The 21314-nt window shown below is 30.9% G+C and overlaps 2 protein-coding genes across 2 annotated transcripts in view; both read right to left on the bottom strand.

Moving 5' to 3' along the window:
* Positions 1-3781, bottom strand: part of LOC145322903 (uncharacterized) — a 59673-nt gene extending 55892 nt beyond the window's left edge. Inside the window, exon 1 of the mRNA XM_080165257.1 lies at positions 3777-3781. The gene's annotated coding sequence lies outside the window, so the exon portion shown is untranslated. The remainder of the gene's footprint in view (positions 1-3776) is intronic.
* The window catches only part of LOC145322826 (tubulin monoglutamylase TTLL4-like), a 22470-nt gene extending 1156 nt beyond the window's left edge, over positions 1-21314 (bottom strand). The window contains exons 1-19 of the mRNA XM_080165154.1: positions 21201-21314; positions 18439-18527; positions 17810-17967; positions 17329-17445; positions 16290-16383; positions 15534-15644; positions 14075-14151; positions 11497-11617; positions 10655-10738; positions 9255-9301; positions 7635-7715; positions 7164-7258; positions 6774-6815; positions 4228-4303; positions 3579-3687; positions 3158-3286; positions 942-1063; positions 267-322; positions 34-74 (exon numbers count right to left, since the gene is read on the bottom strand). Coding sequence (XP_080021280.1) covers positions 34-74; positions 267-322; positions 942-1063; positions 3158-3286; positions 3579-3687; positions 4228-4303; positions 6774-6815; positions 7164-7258; positions 7635-7715; positions 9255-9301; positions 10655-10738; positions 11497-11617; positions 14075-14151; positions 15534-15644; positions 16290-16383; positions 17329-17445; positions 17810-17967; positions 18439-18527; positions 21201-21309 — 1758 coding nt within the window. The 5' untranslated portion in view covers positions 21310-21314. The remainder of the gene's footprint in view (positions 1-33; positions 75-266; positions 323-941; positions 1064-3157; positions 3287-3578; positions 3688-4227; positions 4304-6773; positions 6816-7163; positions 7259-7634; positions 7716-9254; positions 9302-10654; positions 10739-11496; positions 11618-14074; positions 14152-15533; positions 15645-16289; positions 16384-17328; positions 17446-17809; positions 17968-18438; positions 18528-21200) is intronic.

The raw sequence follows: 21314 nt of genomic DNA, 5'->3' as shown, positions 1-21314 counted from the left end.
TACTTTTATTTAAGAATTGAAAAAAATACCTACCTTTATTTTCTTTTCTGAGTCTGGTACTATTAAATGTTTTCCTGAAATCAAAATATTAAATTTCTATTAAAATAGATATTCTACATTTTAGACAATATATTTATTTAGGTTTTAGAAATATAAAGCTATTCAAACAAAAAACAGTGTATCATAAAACTAGTAGCGTTGCTAATAATTAATTTACTTTTAGCTTTGGAATATGTGAATTTGTGAAATTAATTCACGAGTTTTACCTTCAACACATTCATCGTGCAGTCGTAGAAGGCCCTCGCCCGGAGATTCTGCGTATCTAGAAATATAATTTTTTTTTTACATTTGTACGTTTTTTTATTAAGTGACATCAAAACAAAATAGAATAGTTATCCAGGCATAGCTATTCTAACAATCAATTCTAAAAAAAAATCACGAAACCTTTGGAAGTAAGGTGTGGGTATATCTTGTTTTTATGTACCTGAAGAGGGGTGGGTAAGAAGGGGAGGAAAAGGGGAAGGGAGTTGTGGAGAAATTTTCCTTTAGAATTGTTTGTCAGAATCACATTCCCTTTTTTTCAATTGCCATGTGATTATTAGGAATTCCAAAACCTTACTTCATATGATTACTTAAAGCTCGAAAAATACCTAGCATATAGAGAATTTAGAGGACTGTAAAACAACATATTGCATAAGACAAATTGGATTATTTCTGAAGTAAATTTTGGAAAGAAATATACTATTTACGCAGCATTTTGATTGTACGACCTTTGTCTGGAAGTCTTAACTGTTCATAGCAAAGAGTTGCATCTGGGAAATCCACCTATTCTAACTATTTATATAGGCCATCTGACATATCTATTTTTAACGTCTTTTAATGCTGTGTTGAACTCATTACATGTTGTGCCACAGTTACGAAAATATTAAATCTCAACTTACCTTTCTTCCCAAGCTGCCAATAGGAGGTCATAGTAGCTTGGAGTTGTCATATAGGAGAGATAATGCCGCGAGTCGTGGGTGGGAAATATTCTCTCAAATGTTTCTGTCTGTGTTAGTTCATCCTAAATTTAATATATTTTTCAGAAGTAATAAATGTTAGATATACAGGTAATATGCAATGCATTGTGTTTGTACAGTAAAAGCTCGTAAATGGTTGGACAGATACATTCACAATATATTAGTAATAGTGGCTACGCCCCTAGAGGCCTCTAGGGACACTTAAGGTAATGGGGGGTAATGAAAGTCGACCATTCGCTTTGAATTTTAATTTTTAAAAGGCGATACCCTCCCACAAATTAGTTAAAAACCTTCCTTGTACCTATAAAAAGATTCACTGTAAAGGAGAACCATATCGGTTCAGCGGTTAGATCCTTCGCTACAGACAAAAAAGCTTACTACTTGATAAAATAGGATAGACAAGGGCAAGATTTAAGCTATTTAGAGAGGAGTAGTTCATGATATCCCTACCCCACATAAAAAAAATAAGTTTCTTTTATCAAGAACAAAAATAAGGTTGCAGCCAAGGACCGTGATGTAACTGTTATCTTTTCTATTAGTTCTATTGTACAGAACATACACTGATAAAAAGTTTAAACAAAGACATTTTAATAAACGGGATCTTACTGAATTATACTAAATTCATCTTTAAAAAAATCACGTATATATATTCATCTCTTACAATCCTGAATTAATTTTACACCAAATAAAAGGGGGAGGGGGCGGGTTAATGCAACCATCCCGTAATCAATGTAAAAATTGCACTTAGAAATATAATTTTGATCTGATATTTTGCATGAGTAATCCTTGGTAGGTCTATTTTCCCTAAATCGAAAAAAAGTAACGGCTCAGCCGTTTAGCCGTTTTTTGGCTATTTATAGGGCAAATCTGTCATAAATAACGTAGAAATCAACTTTTAAAAACATATTTTTGCTTTAAATCATGTGAGATGATACAAATAAAACGGTTTTTTTTAGATTTCTAGTACCAGCAAATACCGGCTAGAATCGTTTGAAAACGTTTTGGAGCAGCAAAGAGTATTATGTGGAGATAGGTTTCGTGATGGATTTGCATTGAAAATAGCCAAATAATGGCTAAACGGCTGAGACGCCAGCTGTTACTTTTCCAACTAATTGTTCGATTTATGAAAAATAGACATACCAAGTATTACTCACTGCCATTTATACATTGATTACGAGATGATTGCATTACCCCCCCCCCCCCTCTTTGATTAATTTATCTACACGAGCAACTAAAATATACGCCAGAAAAATACGTAGAAACGCACAATGCATAATTTTTAATTAATTCTTATTTGCTCATTTCTATGGTTTCTTGTCAAAATTAATGTTTCAATTAAAGCTCTTAATTAATTTGGGTTTTACGAATTTTTCTTTTCCACAACAATGCCTCTATTGTGGTAGCGCGGCTATTCTATTATAATAGCATATCTTTACGTACTATCCCTTTTCTATTTCTTTGGATGAGTATTACTTTGGATCTAGTGCAGTTCACGGTAAAAATGTTCTTGGTACTGATTATCTCCAAAAATTTATGAACTCTAAATGCTGCCAGCTGCTAAACGGCTGAACGTAGATTCATTCCCGCACACTGTTAAACGGCATAAGAAGTCTTTTATATCTACTGCAAGATGACTGTTCATTATTGAGTAATGACTATTCCAGGTTATTCGTAGACCTTCCTTTATTGGTCAAAATTTTGTGCATGCATAATCTATACGTTCTACCGTTTAGTAGCTTGAAAGTTTATAGATTTTTGGAGATTTTCTTTACCAGCAACATTGTTCCGTGAACTGGAGGAGGTCTTTCATTTAGTTAAAGATCTTTAATTACAATTAGAAGTTTGGTTAAGTTACGTACTTATAACTTTTCCTTGTTTAGATAGATTTTTAAGGTTGAATGCTGCATTTAATTTTCATTCAATTTTCAGTTATCTGATATCTATTCTACTTTTTTCTCATTTAAAATAACGAAGTAAAATCAAAATCATTGTTAGATTTTAGAATTAGTTTTATATTTTGTTTTAATTTGTAAAATAAGATTTTTTAAACTTTATGATTTATTTACGCTGTCCTTTAACAAAATCTTCTTTTATAATTCATTTTAAACCATTACTCATAGTCTAAAATGTTCACCTACCTCTGAATGTACCAGAACTCTGACTTCACAAGGTGTTAATTCCTCTAATATCTTAGAATCCAGGTCACTTGTGCTTTTGTCATCTGTTAACTTGGCAGGCTTGTCTGCGTATAAACTTGGCATGTCTTCCTGCAATATTAGACAAAAATTAGTGCATTATTTAGTTAACATACCTGTATAAAAGAGTATTTAAGGCAGATTGTTTTTTTTTCAAAAAAGAAAGTAACCTAAATTCCGCTATTATGATAACCTAGCACTGGTTTGTTTATGACAGGTGTCCTACTTAAATCCTTTACAGGAAAGCGCTGCCCTAACCACTCACCAACTTTGTCTTTTCTTTAAAAATTTAAAATAAAGAGCTGGTTTATATGGTCTATATATTGGTTTTAGTGAAAGCGCACTGACGAAGATTAGAACAAACCTTAGTCACAGTTTCCATAATATTTACACGACCAGTTTTACTCAAATATTCCTTCATTATTTTCTCTTGCTTTTTCTTCTCTTCTTCTGTTAACTTCTTTACGTAAATTCTGAAGAGAAAAAAACAATTATGACAATATCCATAAAAGCGAAGCTCTAAAATGAAGAGGAAGGACGGAAGGACAAGCGAACAATAACTCTTGTAGAAGTCAGAACTTTGTTGTAAAATTGCGTACAGGATACTATTTAAGGACATATTTTCTTTTTTAAGATTTTATAAAGTTACTTCACTTATAATATTGGACCTTGTTGTTCTAAATCTTACTGTTAAAGTATTCCTCATGCAAAGTTTGAAATCAATAGGACAACTTTAATATGTTTAAAGTAACAAAAAGAGCTATCCGTTATAGACCGACCCTAATTATAGAAAAGCTTCGCATTTAATTATTGTAGAAAAGTTCCGCTTTTAAAAATGTTAATTATAGTCAGTTTGACATTATGATAGCGTTTGATCTTTTATTAAAAATAATAATGTTTTTGGCAAATTGGCTATCATTTTGTGGCAAAAGCTTACAAACCTTCTGAAAACAGGACTTTTAATGAAGCACCGCTGTTAAAAAATAATGTATATTGTTCCATATTAAATTTACCTATGATCAAAACCAATATTCTTGCTATGAGATCCAGTTAAATGCGCATCAACTATTTCTTGTTTATATTTGGTTCCTAAAATATAATAACAATGTTTTGATTGAACAACAATAACAAAAATATTTAAAACTTGCATAGTTTTAGTATCTGATTTTTAAAAGAATTTTGTGAACTTTTGAAATTGAAAGCCATTTAATATCTTAATCTTATTTATTATATTACAGATTAAATGTATTTGTTTGTTTCTGAGAAGCTATGAATTACAAACTAACAGACTAACACTTAATGGAAGGAAGATTCGATAGTAGATAAAATAATATCAAAAAATACCATTGTTGATATTTTCTACGTGTTTCAAAAATATACTTTATTTCTGTTAAAAATTATATTAAAAAATTGTCAAAAAAAAATACTATAATCGTATTAAAAATTTTATCCTGGACTTAAATACGCAGTTCTTAAAAAATATAATGATTCATGGAATTTTAGAATTATTTATCATAAAACAAGAAAGAAAAATTCCATAAAATGTAAATGAGTTTATACCAGTGTTGCGGAGCCGGGAGCCGTGGAGCCACCATATTTTGCTGGAGCCGGAGCCGTAATTTTCGTTAAAAAACAGCTCCGGACTAGATAAATAAATTTGGTAACTCTGTTTTGTCATGTGCAAATGCCCCTATTAAGTTTTTCAAGTCCATTTTTATCAAAAATTTAACTTTTAAAACCTTGAAAAGTCAAAAATAGACGTGGGAAAAAATATGTCGAGTTTTTTATTGATTTTAGGTCGGAGCCAGAGCTGGAGCCGGAGCCGCACCAAAATCAAACGGCTCCGCAACGCTGGTTTGTACAATTTCAAAATTTGATGAAAATATCAAATTTTCTGACCTCTAGATAAAACTTTTCTGCCCTTTGTACACAAAGTTTTGCGCCCGCCAAAAATCACTTGCTGAGTTTGAAAAAAATACATGACTGAAAATGATTTCACCAATGCAGCGAGAAAAGTCTTGATACAATTTTATCTGAGTAATCCCATAATCGTTAAAAATATCGGTAAACCATGAAGTTAAAATCATTTCAGGCTATATACATTTTACAAGGCGTTAAATATACCATTGAGGCCTCTAACGGTGTGGCTGCTAGTTCGTCAATAAATGGGTGTAAAAAGAGTTATCAAAGATTATATCAAAAGGATATTTAGAAAAAGTATAGCAACGTATATATTACATCTGTAGCAAAGCTTGTTAATATTTAGGCCTGCCCTAAAGATACTTCAGAAAAATATATGATATTTTAAAAACTACAAAAAATATATTAAAGAGCCAAAATGATTTCCATTTTTCCACAAAAACAATTATTTGGATCGTTTTAATCTCATCTTAAAGATTTTTTGTGTGCCTAAAAGTCTTTATAGTCGAAATACACAATTCTGTCAGTCCGTAACAATATGGGGAGGGGGGTCTGCTATTTAAGATAGAAGGCTGAAAGTTCTTGTCAATATTCCCATCATTATGAATTTGAAGCCCAATTGATAAAAAAAACAATAGCAGTCGGCAGGGGCGTCGAACCTTTTTTTTTTTGGGGGGGGGGGGTGATAAAAAAATCTTTAATGGGGGTGGGTTAAAATGGACAAACTTTTTACCACCCCCCCCCCCCAAATTTTTAACCCGGGGGTAAAATTTGATTGGGGGTTAACTAACCCCCATTAAATCTGTTGGGGGGTAAATACCCCCCAAAAACTGTGAAGGGGGGGGGGGGAATATAATAATGTAAAAAAGTACCTACCTAATATAAACTATAGTATACTATAAAATTTTTAGTAGTATCTCATTTCTCTACATGAAAACACAATAATTAACTCATGAACCAATATGATTCTCCTTTAAAGTGTAGCTTCAAATAGGTCATGGTAAAGTTTTTAACTAGTTTTAGGGTGGATTCCACCACCCTGGCAGCATGCCAAGATAAATTGACCCTAGAAAAAAAGATTTGATATTTTAATAATTACTGAAATGTTTGATTGATCTATTTTATGGAAGCGAGACAATTAATTTTGATTTAAACATTTTTTCTTAATAATTGAGAAAATGTTACTTCTTTGAATAGACATTGTTTAGACACTTCCAGTGCATTGTTTAATTAAAGGGCCATTGCAAACTATAACATGTATTTTTATCATGGTTCAGAACTGTTTTGTTATGGTGGAACTATATAGTCTTTTGATTTTGGGCGGTGATAAAAAATCTTGAAAGTGGAAGTAATAAAGCCGGAATTTTTTTAGGGATTATTTATTTGGGGGGGTATTTACCTATGCCACCCCCAGGGTAGGGCTAATTTTTATATAGGGGGGGGGGGTGTAATCACCACTTTATCACCCCCCTCTCCCCCTTGGACGTCCTTGGCAGTCAGACTGTTTTTAGCAGGTTTTTGTCTATTGTTATATTTTAACATTTTCCCCATATTTTGATGGTTTTCTATTGATTTTCAATATTGTTGTGATTTGCTGAATATGGATGTTGTCATCCTTGTTATATATATGCTTTATTACCTGTACTTGAACTAATATGATGTCCACAAATGTTAAGAAGCTCTAAAATAAAAATAATAAAAACATTTTAGACATTAACATTGACAAATTAGTAGTTACCTACTAAAAATTATATTTGTTTTAGCTAAAGTGGGAGTGATAGAGATCTAGCTCCGGACTTAATATTTTTTGGTACATTAGTTCTCTTTGAAAATATAAGACTGGAAAGTTCTTTTTGGAATCACTTGAAACCCTTAAATTATTGTGAATGATTTTAAATGACAAAATTTTCCGATAACTGGGAAAATGTTTTACTTTTATATGGTTTAAAACTGAAGAAAACTAGATTTTATGTTTTTTTGCATATTCAAATGAAAATATTAACAATAATAAAAATAAGAAACTCTTGACCTGCAATAAGTGGGCTCTTTATATTGATGTCAATATCTTTAGAAATATTATTGATGAATAATGAGGGTATTGTGTTTACTTCCAACAAATATGGCCTAGAAAATAATATACAAATATCAGTTTCTTTTTATATAACTAGCGGCTTCGCCCCCTTGAGGCCTATAGAGGCACTTGCTCCCCAACGACAGCTGAAATACGTATAAGTTTCGTGATTTTTTTCCGAATAAATTTCATTGTTGGAATAAGCTTTAATTGCCACCCTCTGCGCATTTTTCATATTTAGATTAATTTTTGAGGAAAGGGTCATTTATTTCTAAAGGTTATTTTTCTAAGTAGACTGACATCCTGTTTCTTTTGTGTACAAAATAAAATAACAATATTAGAATATTTAATAGGAAAAATTTCTAGGTATATTATCACAAAAATTTGGTAGAAAAAAATTTAGGAAAAAATTCTAAAATGAATTGTTACCTCATTTTATCATCAATAAAGATGTCCAAACCAAGGAGATTAAAGTTATTATAAAAAGATTTGCTTTTCTCTGCTACTTGCCTAAAAAGGGCAATATATAAGGAAGAAAAAAATAAACCTTTTGGTATTTTTTCTTTGATTTGGTAGTTCAAACTTACTATTTTTGCGTATTTATTTCATTTCCAATTTATTCGCACTTAAAAACTCTTAAAGGCATTTAAAAAAATAACAGAATAATGTAAGATCTTTAACAATATCTTTTTATAAGAAAATTAGATATCTTAACTTACAAGAATTTGTATAAATAGCAATAGGTATATTACTTAATTAAAATAGAATAAAAATTGTTGATTGTGCTGTAAAAATCTGTTATGTAAAGGTTTATAAAGGTAACAAGAATAATTATTTCCATTCATACCAAAATTATATAAAACCTGATTAATATCATTGAAGAGGAATAGAAGGTGAGATAAGCAAAAACTTTTAGACACAATTATCTCTTTAAATCGGAAAGGCGAAAGACAAATGAATCGCCTGACAGTGAATTGTAAAAAGATATTGATGTGCATAGATACAGTATACGTTACGAAAAATGGTTGTCATATTGTGTAGTGGTTAGCGAACTACGCTTTGGTTGGGAGAAACCGAGTTCAAGTCCCCACATAGACTTTGCACTTGGTTGACAAATGCTGTCGTAATATGTCAGATTATGATCACGCAACCTTCCCTAAGATGCCCTAGGGTTGTAAGGGGGGAGATTTGTAGGAAGTTAGGATTCTACATATCAAGCAGCTCTAACCATGCTTTCCCTCGTCCATGCTCCTCGTATGAGAGTGCCATTAATAAGGTTGGCTTAATATGGAACACCTGCCAAAACTCTAGGCCAGGGTGATGTAATAATTTAGTAGCTTCCACGAGAATTGCGGGTCAGCTTGTAATGTAACAAAGAATACAGTCAGCTGTGCGCGAAGCTTACCAATCTAAGATTGGCCAAAGGATTCTTACTTCCAGTCTCCGTGTGCATCTGAGTCCTAACTTCAGAGAATCATGGCTACAACAACAACAACAACAACGTTACAAAAAATGACCGGTTTTTAAAATGGTCTAGCCCCCCCCCCCCTGTAATGAAGTTGTAACCCTATTTTTTGTGTGTGTGCTCTTTATATACATGTATGATGGTGTTTGTATCAGTCATTTAGATCAAAGAAAATTTTCCGACACTCAGCAGGCTATGAAAGAAAATATTAAAAATGAAAAAATTCAGACCCTTATGTATTTTAAGTGAAATTTGGTTAAGCCGAAAAATCATAGATTTTGAGTTCTTCATACATACTTTTTGGGCTCAAACGACTTGTATGAGAGCTAGGAAATTCGGATAATGTGCCTATGGAAGCAGAATTTTATGCTTAAGATAAAACTCGACATCAACCCCTATGCTTAATTCAATTTTACTATGTGATTTTTGTCTTAAGTAAAATTTACTTTAAAAATAAGGGTCTGAATTTTTCATTTTGAATATCTTCTTTTTCGTAACGTATACTGTATAATGTACTCGTGACATACAGACCACAACAACAATAAAATGTAAAGTAGCTTCGTTCCTCAAATATAGTTGCTTACTTTGCTATTCTTTCATGTGCACACAATACTGTCTTGATTACAACATCCTACAACAGTAAACACACTCAATTAAAACAGGGTTCGCTATCCTAATAATAAAGTAAAAGGATCCATGCCTGTCTGTGTACGTGTGTGTACCGTAGGATCTCGCTAACCACTTAAACGATATGGTTCACAATTACAGAATAGCTTCTCATAGGTCTTGGAAAGGTTTATAATTATTTTGGGGGAAGGTACCACCACCCCCCAAGAAAAATGGCCACTTGGAAAAAATTTTCTTCCGCTAATCTTATAAAAGCAGATATAAATTTTACGAATATGTCCTATTAAATTTTGAAACGGGGTAACCAATAGGTCAAAATTTTGGGGTAAATTAGGTATAAGTTTAAAGGATAGTAAGGAACGGGGAGGGGGGGGGGGGAGTGAGGGTAAAAGTCTTTAAGGTCACCCGAGGGGAAAACTCCTACAGGTATTGAAAAAAGTAAAATTCTTTTTTATATTCATACTCTCTCCACATACTTTTTTAGAATAATTTTAGAATAATAATTTTTGATAACAAAAATATTTCCAACATAGACGTATATAAAAATCAAGCCATTTATAGTGCTTCTGAAAAGTGGATAAATTTAAAAACTTTTGGCCGAAGTATCCCGAATGACGTCATTTTAGAATAATCTTTTACTAATAATATGACGTCATTTGCGATACTTCGTCCAAAAGATTTAAAATAATCCCCTTTTTAAAGGCACTTTAATGGCTTTGAAAAAATACTTAGGAATAGATTTACTTCTAATGATTTTTTATAGCCACTAAAAGTGCGGATAAATCTCCCTCTGCAGATACAACGCAAATATTTGCCAATTTTACCACAATGCAGAACTTTTATTGGAAAACTTATAACTTTGTTGATTTTTTATCATCAAATTTCAATTTAAACCTTTATTTTCCTAGAGAAAACATTATTAATTCAAGTAAAATTTGCAAAAATAAATATTATTTTAGAATTTGATTTTAGTTAAATATTTATGATTCAGTTTTGTAAAATATTTTGAGGAAAATTTAAATTTTTGATATTTTTCTCAAAAATAAATATAATGAGGAAAAGTCTGTAATTGGTCCGGCAATAATAAGTTTCCAAAAAATATAGTATAAACTTAATTAAAACACTAAGTTTCTATTCAATTCAAAATAAGTATTATAACCCTATGACATGTTCATTGAATGTATGTATAAATATAAGCGTCCTGAAGGGGATTATATCCCCCCACCCCCAACTCGGTGGTGTAAGCGAGTATATGGTACAAAGTATGCAGAGTAATTTGAAGATATAGCCAACTTACTGAAGTATTAAGGACATACTAGTGCTATTAATATAAAAGCTACGCTTCTAATAACATTACCTTTACGTCTTGCCAGAAAATATCTGGGTTTTTTCCCTGTTTTTTCAAGTAATCCCAAAGCTGGTAAATTGTCCACTTGTTAGCCTAAAATAATACAAATATTATCTTTTTAGGAAAAACAACATAATTTTATTAAATATTTCTTACACATGCGTAATTCAGAGGACAGGGACATTCTATCATATAAAGTAGTAAGTTTTCTAAGTATTGAGATGGTTTTAAGCTATTTTTCTAGCCCCTTCGAATACAAGGCCCCTAGGTGCTAGGAGCGTGTCCGTTCGTATATTTATACAGTATATATTTTAACCATGTAATTTTGACAAGGTTTTTTTGTATTTCCCACTTCCCATTGTTCATGACCCTATTTAAAGAATAGTATTGAAACTATAATATCCTAAAAAGATATTTTTAGCATAAATTAAATCGGTGATTTAGTGTCCAGTTTTTTGGTTTGATAATGTTTAATTTTAGACACTTTGATATTAGTAAAGCATTTGACGACATGTGACATATATCTTTTTTAGATGCTTAGTCGTATGTATTTCATAAATATCGATCTTATCAACAATAACTTTTTTATACCTTAATTTTAAAACAATTTTTACGCTATTGCAACAATGAAAACAACGTCTATAAAGCGAAGCTGAAATAGTAATGCAGACAAACAAAGCGCTTTTAGTATTAAAGAAACAGATTATTGTTTCAAAATGTAATATTAAAGTTCAAAGTCTATAGGCAAATTCTAGTATGCCTTAATCAACAATTAAAGCTCTCCGCTTCGGTGGGACCGAACCTAAATGTAGGATATCTTTGCCTGCAGGGCTTATGTAATCCTGTTCTACCTGGCAACCTGGAGGAAAGTCACAATTGAGTTCTCCATTCTTGTTCACAGTAAAGTTTGTCAGATGAATAAAGATATTGGCCAAATCTTCATCCTCTACACTAAACTTTTCTGTTGCAAACCTTAACAACAGTTAATTTTTTAAAAAGTTTTCGGTTAATTATGATTGATTCGGTTAACGTATAGCTCTGATATTCAATTTGTGCATATTATTATTGTATGCCAATTCAAACATCTTCGTTTAGATTTTCGAAATTCTGTATCTGATTGATTTTTTAAAATATGTTATTATTAATTTTGACATTCTTGTTTTTCACTACCTACTTGATTTTTTATTTCAAGGTCTTATTGTCCTTTATGTTTTATGTTTTCAAGACTATCATTGATTGCAGGTAATTTATGTATTTATGATTATGATGTATTTTAATTCATTTATGAATTAATTGTATTTTTATTTCTAACATGTCTAAATTAACGAAAAGAGCTATCTGGACTAACTACTTACGTATGGACCGACCCTAATTAAAGAAAAGCTTCGCTTTCAATGACATTTTTCAAGCAAACCTGTGCAGAAAAACTATTGAACAACTATCTTAAATGGAGGTTTAGTAAGGAATCTAAATGCCTGTCAAAAACGTTTTTAGGGAAACTTGATTTTACCTACTTTTTTCATAAAATTTTTCATGCAGATTCATCTGATAAATGAATATGTCTAGTCTATAACTTTTTTCGACATTTAACCTTGTACATGGGCTTCACTAAATATTTAGATTTTATTTTTATATTTTGAGCTTCGCAATTAATTCATGTCATCATCCTTGTTTTCACTTTAAAGCTAGCTCAAAACTTCCAACGTAACATTACTTCTTAATCTAATTATATCAATTATGATTAATGAAATGACTCCTATAGTACATGTTAAGAAAAAAATATACTATTGAGATAGATAAGTTGGAAAAAAGGATGACAACATCAAGTAGAGCAAAGCACCATAAAAAGGATGAATAAACGGACAAAGTGAGTTATGTTTGAGATGTTAAGTTGCAGACAGATGGGGAAAATGTATAAACTGGATGCACACAGATCATGGGAATCTTTACTAAAAATTTATGTTGTCTGTCCTAAATAGCAACCGAGAAAATCACATTTCCCCTATAGCATTATGGATTATAGGGGATGGGAGACCAGATACGTGCACGCCGTCCATCCTGCACCGTGCATCAATGACCCTGGGAGCTACACCAGAAGAGTCCTACTGTGCTGGAAAGGTCCCAGGGTAGATGCCAGACTGAATTCTGGTCACTTCCCCCAGTCTAGGGGGTTTGGGTGCAGTGGGGCTAACAATCCTTCCCTAGAAAAAACCTGCTTATGTTCAACCCGCACAAAGTAATGACCAATTTAACTTTGGGCTCGGGAACGAAGTAGAGGTTGGAAACAACAATATGATGTTTGGCTGGGAAACCGCTAACGGACCAGTCAGGCGGATGATTCTGAATTCCCGCAGACCAGCAAAAATTTGTACCTATAGCATTATGGGCGGACAGACAAAGTGAATTTTAGAGAAGCTTCGCTATTTAAAAGATAGGCGGTGTTTTAAAAATTTACGCAGTTTGTTATATCATATTTTTTTCACGTTTAGAACTTATGTAAGTTAATTTTATCTTTTAATGATTAACTACACGTTTCAATATTTTTTCATTATGAAAAAATTCTATTAAAATTAACATTTTAGTAACATTATTTAAAATGATACTCAAAATAAATTATCATGAATTCGTTACAGAAGACAATGGGTTTTCTAATGAAACATTAAATTAAATATGTATTAAATATTTTAATTTACTAGAAAGGTCATAAAATTCACTTTTTCTTTTTAAAAGATACAAATAAACTTACTAGCACGTGGCTTCTGGATATTTTGCTATTTTAGAATCACATATGACAACAAAATAAAAAAAGAAAATAGATATATTTGATTTTAATAGTTCGAATTAAAAACCTACTTTTATCCTGTTATTTAAATTGCAATTCATAACAACATGTGTACACTGTTTAACCAACAATATGGTCGGATTATTACTATACTGTCTTCCTATTGGTTCAGTAAGGTAATTTTCACTATAAACGCAGGAGTGACAAACGTAGGAGTGTCTAAAATATAATAGTTATTTCTCGCATCGTATTATAAATGGCTTTCCGCGGATATAGAATGTACAATTATAATATAAAAACTAGTTTTTTTAGCCCCGAGGTGCCGAAGGCACAGGCTAAAAAAACTGGTTTTAATCTTATGATTGTACATTTTTATATTCGTAGAAAGCTGGATATAATACGATGCTAGACATAGTTTTTTCGTATGGATGAGAACCGGTTCCTATCCACCGGATTCGAATGAATACGAGAAAATTGATTAAGTATTTCTATAAAGAGATTAGGTTAGTTTAGGATATGAATATAAAAATAAGCCTCCTACAGGGGTTAGGTACTAAGAAATCTAAGATGGTTTTAAATAGGTTAGGTTTGTCACACGTGTGTTTGTCCTAGGACCTAAAAATCTCTATCTAATTTTAATTATTCACCTGACTAGACCGTCTTTGAAAAGGTAAATTCTTAATGGTGCTATACTGGTTATCAGAACATAGATACGGAAATCAAACTAAAAATATATATAAATTGATTATTTGGAACTACATAATAATATATAGATCGAATACAACGTGACATATTATTAAAAGAACAAGGATGACAACATCCATAAAAGCGAAGCTCTGAATCTGTAGGACAAACGGACATAAACACTTGTATAGTGTCAGAACTGAATAATCAGAATATAAATGTATAAGAGTCGAAGCAAGTAAATTTGTTAAAAACTGCTTGATACAGAATAATGTTTATGGACATACTTACATTTTTATGACTTGGTTATAGAGTTGCTTTGCTTATAATATAATACTTTGTTGTCCCAAGAATCAGTATACCAAAAATCAGATCAATCGGATAATTAGATCACATACAAATTTGTTGTTAAAAAAGTAAAAAAAATCAACATGTTTCAAATGGACGTACGGACATTCTGGTAGTGATTATAGAGTGGCTACGCTTTCTAAATCGTACCTAAATATTACAGGAATCACCATACAAAGTTTGAAATCGATAGGACAATTTTAACATGTCTAAATTAACAAAAAAAAGCTATCCGTTACAGACGGACGGACGGGCCGACCCTAATTATAGAAAAGCTTCGCTTTTAATAAGCAGAAATAAATAATTTGTGTCTTTTTTCTACCAAAATATTGTATAACTTCAATTTGCCAGAACCAAATAAATCTCTTATTTAATTTATTTATGTTAAATAATAGAAGTGAGACACAACTAAGGAACAGGTAAAACATATTTTATTTGATTTGAGTTGTGCAGTCCTGTAATGATAGAATATGAAGTGACAATGGATTTATTATCACTTGGATCTTATAACATATTTTAATGTTCTCTAATAAAGTGAAAGTAGCAGCGGGCTAAAAAAGACAAAAACCCCCCATCCAGCCCGTTTATCCAATCCGCTCCTACCAAAAAAGTGAGTTAGCCAACTAAATTTTTTTCCTATATCATAACATCCACGTATATTCTAAAACCATTGTAGTGACATTGTTGGTATTTTTTTTACATTTTTAGGACTTAATTATAGAGATGCTTCGCTTATAACATTGTACCTTGTAATAAGAAACAGTATTCTAAAAATCAGATAATCGGATAATTCTAACATACAAAAATTTGATGACAAAAAAAATTTACATGTTTAAATGGACAGACGGACATTTTGGTAATGACTATAGAGTTGATACGCTTTCTAAGCAGTACCTAACTACTACAGGAATCACTATGAACATTTGAAATCGATAGGACAATTCTAACCTGTTTAAATTAACGAAAAAAGCTTTCTGTCTCGGACGAACGTTCGGACGGACCCTAATTATAGAAAAGCTACGCTTTTAAAAAATAGGGGCAAACTTGTTCCTGTGGATAATATAAAAGTTTTACCTTGTATCCATTGATAAGGAAGGGATTAGTGAGGTAATTTTGTACGATGATTGGGTCCTCCTTCACCACCTTCTTATTTCTTTCAGTGTGCACTTTTTTCTTCCTGGGGATCTTTAAAAAAAACAAGGGCAAATCATTCAAAAATTAGATTAAATGCTTCTTTATTAACCTTAAAGATTCATTTGTTTTAACAAACAAAAAATTTAAAATTGTAGGAAGGTTTTTGGAGTTTTGAAAATATTTTATTTTGTTGATGTAAAAATTTGTTAAACAGGTGGACATTCATTAGAATTGTAACTGCCTTAAATTTTTTCATTTCCATTAGTTTTACACCTCTTTGTTGAATTTAGTGATATATCGTAAATTGAAATTCTAGTCTTCTTAAGTAGAGTCAGAGAGAAAGAGAGTGGGGGGGGGGACAATGGGCTGTTTATTACACTGGTCCCTAAAGTTTCATGATTACGATTTCTTATTTGCTGACCCAGCCACTTTGGGGACTTTAGAGCATTTGATTGGTTAGTTTAATCCGTTGAGGGATCAACAAATTTTATCTGCATAAAGGGTAATTTTGTGTATCATCATTGAGGATGTACATTAATAGATTGGCTATTGTCCTAACCCTTTGGATCCCTGATAAAACTTGCAATTATGTCTTAAGAGAAAGAAAAATCAACAAAGAATTTGATTATACAAAGTTAGTAAGGGAATAATCTTGTTTATGTTAATAGTTTTGACGTTTATTTATAAAGTTTTCACCTGACTTGGGTGCTTAATAACACAGGCTCCAATTCCACAGAAATTATTTGGAAGCTTTACAATGTAGATCTTTTTATACTCCTCTGCTTTCATTCTAGATTAAAATACAGGGTGGTGTTAAAATAGTTGTTGATCGCATCGTATTATGAAAACCTTTCCGCGGATATAAAATGTACATTGCCTTCAGAATCTCGGGGCTAAAAAAACTGGTTTTAATCTTTTGATTGTACATTTTATAGTCATAGAAAACTGAATATAATACGATGCTAGAAATAATTTTTCAGTATAAAGATTTTTTTTCATTTAAAGCATTCAAAAACAAAAAAAAATGCAGAAGTATCATATACGTACGTTTTCATTTTTATATTTTATAGAATTTGAATTTGAAATTTATTTTTTACATATTTCATACAAAACTAATTTCAAATTCTGCTCTGAAATTTTAGCTTTTTTTTGAAAAATTTTGCCATTCAAATCTTTTTACCCATTTATTATTCATTCTTTACCTTAGTTTTCTAACATAATATTCAAAGTTTTTGATGTTTTCACAGAATGAATATGAGCGTGCTTAGTTTACAAGGACAAATAAAACTAGGGTTCTATCTTTAACGAAGCAGCAAATAAAGCCCAATAAAAAATTACATCATCCAATACAAAGGACCAATGATAGGCCAGTATATATTTACTATTGGTCAATTTCTAGTATACTGGCCTATCATTGGTCATTTGTATTGTATGACGTCATTATTTATAAGTCACTATTTGCCACTTCATATTTACCACTAATTTTTCTCCATTCTTATCATTTTGATTCTTTTTAGATTTTTTAATTCTGGTAAACTAAGGGCATTTAGGTAATAGATTTAAAACAGTCACAGGTGTTTAATTTTAGTTAGGGAAGTGGGGAGGGGTGATAGTGAGAGTTATAATCCCTGAATATCTAAAAATGTTTGAAATCCTGATATTTATTTGAAGCAAATGATTAGAAATGAATTGTAGATTAGCTGGGCTACTAAACAAACAAGCGTCTAAAATTTACCTTTCAAATAATATTTTTTGTTCCTTTGGAATGTAAAATGTGGGCGGATGAAAACCAAAAGCTTCCTTCCCATAGATCATTTGCATTCGTTTGAAGTTCTTCCACAGCAAATCTTTCCTTAAAAAACAGAGAATTTAGTCGCTAATTTTCCAAATTATTGTAAATCTTAGTAGGCAATTTATCGGCTGAATTTTATCATTTACCTCGGCCTTAAACACTTTGATAAAATTATTATTCGCTTTTTTTACAAAATTTATTTTAATTTTTTATGTATTTTAGATGAATAAATGAAAAAAATGAAACTTGTTTACTTTTGGTTGTTTTGATAAAATCCAATTATTATATTGAACAAATAAGTGTTCTTAGGCTCATGTATGAAAGTTTGTTTTTAATTGAAAAATATGTATTCTGTTATTTATTTAGATAATAATTTATATTGTTGATTAATTTTTTCCTTAATTCTATATGAATTTATAAATACCTATTGAGATCAATAAATGCAGGAAATTTGTTTATTTTAACAGCATTTTTGAGTCTGGAGAAATCAATGGCGTCCATTTTCTTCTCTACCAAAGGCAGGTTGTCCCAAATATTTCCATGTTCTATTATTTCATCCTGTTCTGCACTTCGCAAAAGTCCCTGCAAATTTTAGTAGATATTAAGTACAGTACCAGGCCATCTTTTTTTTTTGTTTTTACTTATTTTACATATGTCATCACATAGCATTAGAGGTAGTAGAACGTCATTTGTGTACAAAAAGACAACAAATTTAGTAAATGTTGTTTAATAGCCTTACTACTTTTCGACGCAAAAAAAACATTTTTAGACAAATTACCCAAAAAAATAATAAAATGTTGTAAATTTAAAAATCTTAGCATGTTGCAAAATATTCTTACACTTAAACATTTATTTAGTTTTTGGGAAAAATTTGGTAAATAGAGATGCTGTGAGTATTGGTTTAAAAAATATGACGTAACAAAAAAAATTAGCCAATGAGAGGCCGTTATTGACCAATGGCGGCATGCGTAGTGGACTCTCATTGGCTAATTTTTTTTGTTACGTCATACTTTTTTAAACCAATACTCACAGCATCTAAATAGAAGTCATTACCTTTGTAATTTTGAAACCAGCATGTGCCACAATATCTCTGACCACAGGCATTATCTGCGCTGGAAACTGCCATTCCTCCTCCTGTAAACCTAAAGAAAAATATTTCTAATTTATCATTGTTGTACTTCAATTTAAAAAGTAACAGGATCTGTGTCTGTCTGCCTGTGTAAAGGATCTCGCTATCCGCAAGAGACTGTTTGCAAATTAATTAAAACTTCATTGTCATCTACTCCCCTATAAAGTTTTTAAAAAGAAAAATATCGTTTTTTTTGTGGATGACTGGTCTGTCTACTTAAAATGACCTAACCTAAAGTCCTAGGAACACAAAAGTTTACATTCGTTAGATTTTATTAATTTTAAAGTTCCCATCACTTTAAAGTATAGATTGTTTTATCACACGAAAAAAAATTCTCAAAGGTCAACTTTTTAACATTATATAATTTTCATAGATTAAATTAAATTGGTAATAAATCCAAATATTATCATAAATGCACTTTAGAGTAAAGGCTATTAAAATTTTTTTTTAAATATTAATTACCAATCAATTTTGATATCAGCTAAATATTAATATGATAATTATCTTAATTATTCTGAAAACTGAATCATCACTTTTATACTGTAATTTAGTTTTGTTTTAAAATGGAAAGAAAAGTTCAAAATTTTACAGTAGCCATTTCGTTCAGCAATCGTTAGAGTTTACATACCCACCAATCTAATATTATATTACAAAAAAATATCCCTGTAAGACCTGTGAAAGCTTCCTTGTAAAAGAAAAACAATTCGGTGAATCTATTACTGATACATAATTACACATTACAACTTTTTGTTATCAGTCTTAATAATCTCTTTTGGTTATAAGATAATGAGAGAATAACATGTTTTTGTTATTATCATTATCAAAACTTGTTACAACTTTTTGTTGTACATGACATAATTTAGGTACATAATATAATTCTGTGTGCTACTGTCAACTTCAGATTTAACAAGGATCAAACTTGGAGAAGAAACGCAATTTGCTGAGAGTAATAATAGTTTTAACAAGAAGGTTTGAATATATTCTACTACAGAAACCTGTCCTTTTAAGTGTAGTCTAGCTTATTACCTCCGCGTTTTTGAGTTAGTTGTAGAAATAAATAATAATTAATACTCTTCAAACAGTCATAAATCTGTGCGGTGTTTCTTTTATTAATTTGTTCATTGTATGAAACCAATGTTTAATTTTGTAACAAAATTATGATGTTTTTTGAAAGACAATGTAAAAGTGTCTCATTGGAAAGGTGAAAATTTGAAATGCCGATGTATCCTGATTGACGTCATATTCCTTCTTATAGGGCGCCAATCGGAACAGTTTTGCCAAACTTTGGAACATTTGGTCCCTATTTTATGAGACACTTTTACCAGCTTCCAGCCAAAGTAGAGAGAAGTTTCGCTCCAAAAAGTTAGATACGCAATAGTAATTTTATAAATATTTTGCCTTTTCTGGATAATTATAATTTTCTTTTATCATAACTATTACAATAGTAATCTTTCTTTAACAATGGTCTACTTTTTTTGTAGCAAATCTACTCTAACAAATAGGAAGATTTGTATTTGTATTATATACTGCTCTTACACATTTTAAATTTTCTTTCAAGTAACACACAAATTTACATAGTTTTAAAGGATGTGCAAAAATTGCGGACTTTTTAAAAATTGAAATTGCGCGGCTTTTGTTAATAGTAGAAAAATGTTATGCATATCGTTAGAACCGCTAAGAAGTCTTTTTTTTAGAAATATAAGAACGATTCCTCTGCTACGTATAGTTTAGGAGCTATATGTTAAAATGTCCCAACTGACTTAAAATTTGACTTGCGAGTAAATTTTGGGACACTTTACCCCCTAGCTCCTAGATTATTTGTAGCACAGGAACCGTTCTTATATTTCCAAAAAATACAGTTCATAGCGGTTTCAAAGGTATGCGTAACATTTTTCTACTATTAACACAAGTCGCGCAATTTCAATTTTAAAAAAGTCCGCATTTTTTGGCACACCCTTTATGTATAAAAGAATATCAATATTTAGGTTTATTAGATAAAATGGATCAAGTTAAGCAGAGTATGCCAAAAACAACAATTAAGGTAGAGTGTCCAAAATTTCGTCAAGTTGACTTTTTATCAAGTTTTCTGAAGGCATTAGCAGTAGTTTTCGTTCTTGTTTTTATTCATGATTACAGTTTGTGAAATACAAAGTATGTACTATATTGCTTCACATTAAAAAAGCATGTGATTTTTATAACCAGAAGCCTTAGAATATTTTTCTTTAAAACAGGAAACGTTCTAAAAAGATATGGTATCTGTTTTTTATAAACACTATAGAAACAAACAGCCGTCTGAAAATCAAGATGAAAACTATTTCTTGAAATCAGGTTAAAGTAATTGAGAGAGAATATTCTATTATTGCTTTAGAACCGATTAATATCCGTTGGATTAGAACCGGTTTTCCGCAATACTAAAAAATCATGTATCGTATCGTATCATAGATAATTTTCTTAGAACAGTAGAATGAAAAATATAATATTAATACCAGTTTTAATAACTTGGCTCGTAGGGGCTAACAAAGCTAGATTTAATCTTTTATTTTTTTTAAATCCGCGGAAAGCTGTCTAAAATACGATGTGATAAATAACTATAAATGTTGAATTTATTCTAATAATTTTTGTTCATTAAATAGCTCTATGTCTAGGCTTGTTGAGTAGTTTTTCTTCTAAATAAAGACATGAATACCTTTACATGGCTCTTTTTCATACTGCTGTGTGGTTGGTATGAACACATGGTAGGGTGGCACATCTACAAACAGAGACTCTCGCAACCTTCGCTTCTTTGGTGTTGTCATTTTAC

The sequence above is a fragment of the Acartia tonsa genome, chromosome 1 (genome assembly GCF_053477335.1).
Source record: "Acartia tonsa isolate MP-2025a chromosome 1, ASM5347733v1, whole genome shotgun sequence".
Lineage (NCBI taxonomy): Eukaryota > Metazoa > Arthropoda > Copepoda > Calanoida > Acartiidae > Acartia > Acartia tonsa.
Note: the sequence above shows the minus strand (reverse complement) of the source record. Positions and strands in the feature narration are given on the sequence as shown.